Source organism: Ischnura elegans, chromosome 8 (genome assembly GCF_921293095.1).
Source record: "Ischnura elegans chromosome 8, ioIscEleg1.1, whole genome shotgun sequence".
NCBI classification, from domain to species: Eukaryota; Metazoa; Arthropoda; class Insecta; order Odonata; family Coenagrionidae; genus Ischnura; species Ischnura elegans.
In genome coordinates, this window is record NC_060253.1 from 94,923,239 (window position 1) to 94,926,152 (window position 2,914).

General features: G+C 37.0%; 1 protein-coding gene across 2 annotated transcripts; it reads left to right on the forward strand.

The window, feature by feature from the left end:
* The first annotated feature begins 1,182 nt into the window (after window positions 1-1,182).
* Window positions 1,183-2,507, forward strand: LOC124164066 (EKC/KEOPS complex subunit TP53RK). 2 transcript variants are annotated; one of them, XM_046541235.1, is made up of 3 exons: window positions 1,183-1,242; window positions 1,412-1,638; window positions 1,747-2,507. In XM_046541235.1, the coding sequence occupies exons 2-3, from the start codon at window positions 1,443-1,445 to the stop codon at window positions 2,310-2,312; spliced, it is 762 nt and encodes a 253-aa protein (XP_046397191.1). In that variant the 5' UTR covers window positions 1,183-1,242; window positions 1,412-1,442; the 3' UTR covers window positions 2,313-2,507. The 2 variants fall into 2 exon arrangements, with proteins under 2 accessions (XP_046397191.1, XP_046397190.1); XM_046541234.1 differs by having other exon boundaries at window positions 1,187-1,236.
* Window positions 2,508-2,914: the final 407 nt, after the last annotated feature.

Sequence of the window (2,914 nt, forward strand, 5' to 3'; positions counted from 1 at the left end):
ACCGGGATTCTTGGTTGCGTAAAATAAGGTATTCAATAGCGACGTCGTTAATAATGGCGATTTTTGGTGTTTTCCAGAAGATTATTCTAATAAAAACATCGATTTCTATGTTTTCAAAGTATGTTTCGCAAATAAATTTCGAATCATTCCACATGAGTTCCAAAGGTTGAATATTTGTCCCATTGCAGTTTCCAATGGAAATCCAAAGCAGTTCAATGTGTGTCACATATAAGTTAAAAAAAGTGTACAAATGAGTTGATGGCATGGTAGGACGCTATGATGTCATGAACTGCTGTGTATCTTGTTTTAATTCCAAAGCAGTTCAAAAGAACATACAAATCAGTGGTTACAAAGCAGAATGATGACAGTTCCAAATGGTTTACACAGCAGAAATTTTTCCCTGAACGTACATCGACTAGCATTCTATGAAAATATAAGTACAAAATATGAGTCAAGTAGAAATCATGTGGAAGTCACGCACTACAAAGTCATGTAAAATATTGGGGTTATTGAATTAAAAATGGTAATTTTGTAAAATAATAAAATATATATCATTCAAATTTTATGCCTGCACTCATTTAACAAACAAGCTCTTTTCCCTACCCGCCAACAGGTGTGCAGTGTACAACTCAGTTACCCCACCAATTAAAGTTCTCGAAAACAATTCAAATGTTTAAAAAATCATTCGCTGCCTAAATAACGAAAAAGTGGTTGACCTCAAATACAAAAAATATCAAGGGGACAAAATAATAAATAAAACAATTATACAACATTAACATTATTTGGGGTAACAGTGTTACCCCGCACAGTCAAGGTAGGCAGGGTTAACGAAAGCTGACAACATCAACAGGTTGTTTTTTTTTTGGCCCTCAGACAAACTGGAAGAATCAGTACTGATGGTACTGATAGATTACTTGGAATTTCGCAAGTGTTCGCAACAATTGACTATCTAGGAAGCAAGCTTTTGTTTTATCCGGATAAGTTTCACGTAATACATTTAATCCAGTTCAAATAAGAATTCTACTAATTGGTTGTAATTAATGAGAAAAAGTAACCTACTTTCCTATAAGAAAACTGAACACGTATTGCACTGTTCAAAAACGCGCTCTTAAGTCCACCTTTGAAGTATATCGATCAATAGATCATAACAATCGATCATATCGATAGTTTTTCAGTTGACATGCGAAACTCGATGTGCTGGTGCCCGCCATGTGCCGATTGTCCATGGTCGTAAATGTAAAGGTAAGGGTAAACATAGCCAAAGCTTGAAACACAAGACTTAAAAGCCAATTTTAGTGCAATATCAGCTATATTATCGTGGAAAAATATCTATCGATTCATCGACTGACCTCTTTTTTTGGCCTTTTCGTGCCATCTTTGGGTTATTTTAGTCCTTCTCTTTACTTCATAGGGAATTTTTCCTGGGTTTTGCTACTAATATAATGGAAATTCTACCGGAATGTAAATTGTTAAAGCAAGGGGCTGAAGCTAAAATTTACGTCGGTGATTTTATGGGACGTTCAGCTGTGTTGAAAGAGAGATTTGTGAAAAAATACCGTCACCCTGTTTTGGATGACAGGATTACGAAGGACCGCATCAAAGCAGAAACTCGGGCTATAATGAAATGCAAAGCTGCAGGTTAGAAAATGGGTGATATTATTATCAGTAAAGTAAATTTTTGAATTGATGAGATTTATGAAGCTTAATATTCTGTACTTAAAAGTAATATTAATTTCTATGTTAAAGGTATATCAACTCCGGCATTGTACATGGTTGATATTGTCAAGAGATTTATTCTCATGGAGAAAATTGCAGGAATTACAGTTAAAGAATACATAAAAACCATGGAAGAGGAGTTTCAAAATTCGAGTGAGAGGGAGGCCATCCAAACCAAGTTGAAGCATTTAGGTAATGACATAGGAATGATGGTCGGTTGTTTACATGCCTCTAGTATTGTTCATGGGGACTTGACGTCTTCTAACATTCTAATGCGGGGGGATCAACTCCATGAAAATGACGTTGGTGATGGAGACAAATTGTGTGGCAAGGTTGTGCCTAGAAGTGGTTGGCAAAGGCTAGTGTTAATCGATTTTGGCCTAAGCAGAACGGACCCGAATACTGAGGATAAGGGCGTCGATATTTACGTTTTAGAGCGAGCTCTTTTGAGCACACATCCTCATGTTGCTGAAGATATCATTTTTCCTGCATTTCTTGAGGGATATATTCGTAAAGGAGGTAAAAGTAGTAAAGATGTGCTGGCCAAATATGAAGAGGTCCGAATGCGAGGGCGAAAAAGGACTATGGTTGGATAAAACACGAAAAGTGAGTGACGCTGAATAAAAGAAACTGATTGAAGGAGCATATAGTGTGTAAGGAAATGGGCAATGCATTTTTACTCATTTACCAAATGGTACCTTCGGGTGCTGGTCTGAAAAATGTTTAAACAAGTTCTATTATTGTGTTAATGTATTTTGCTTGTCATTAGATAATTATACCTGTGATAAGCAGTTGTGTCTGGAGTTCTCTGCCCTCATATTCTTCCTCTTTCAAGATTTATTCAAGAATCTATTAGGTAGCCACTGTCTCTGTAAATATTGTGCATCTTGTGGATTTACAAGGCTTCCCTAATTCGCCTTAGGTAATGTCGGCTCTCTTTTGCCACTATCTTTGCTCTTTCGAAATCAAATTAGTGGCCCTCAATCCAAGCGTGTTCTGCAATTCTGAGTACGGGAGTTGTTTTTGATTTGTGGCTCTTACATACTTCTTCATCCTTGTTGCCTTTCCCCTGCATGCTTCACCAGCATATGATTTTTCATAGAAGCATTACACTTTGTACACGCCTTCGCACAGGTCCTGCGGGATTTGAACTTTTGGTCCAGGTACAATATTTTGGATCTTTGTCACAAAATCACCA

Excerpts from the sequence above, each read along its gene's own strand:
- LOC124164066 (XM_046541234.1), top strand. Across the intron at positions 1,639-1,746 it reads AATGAAATGCAAAGCTGCAG|GTATATCAACTCCGGCATTG; the intron begins GTTAGAAAATGG and ends TCTATGTTAAAG.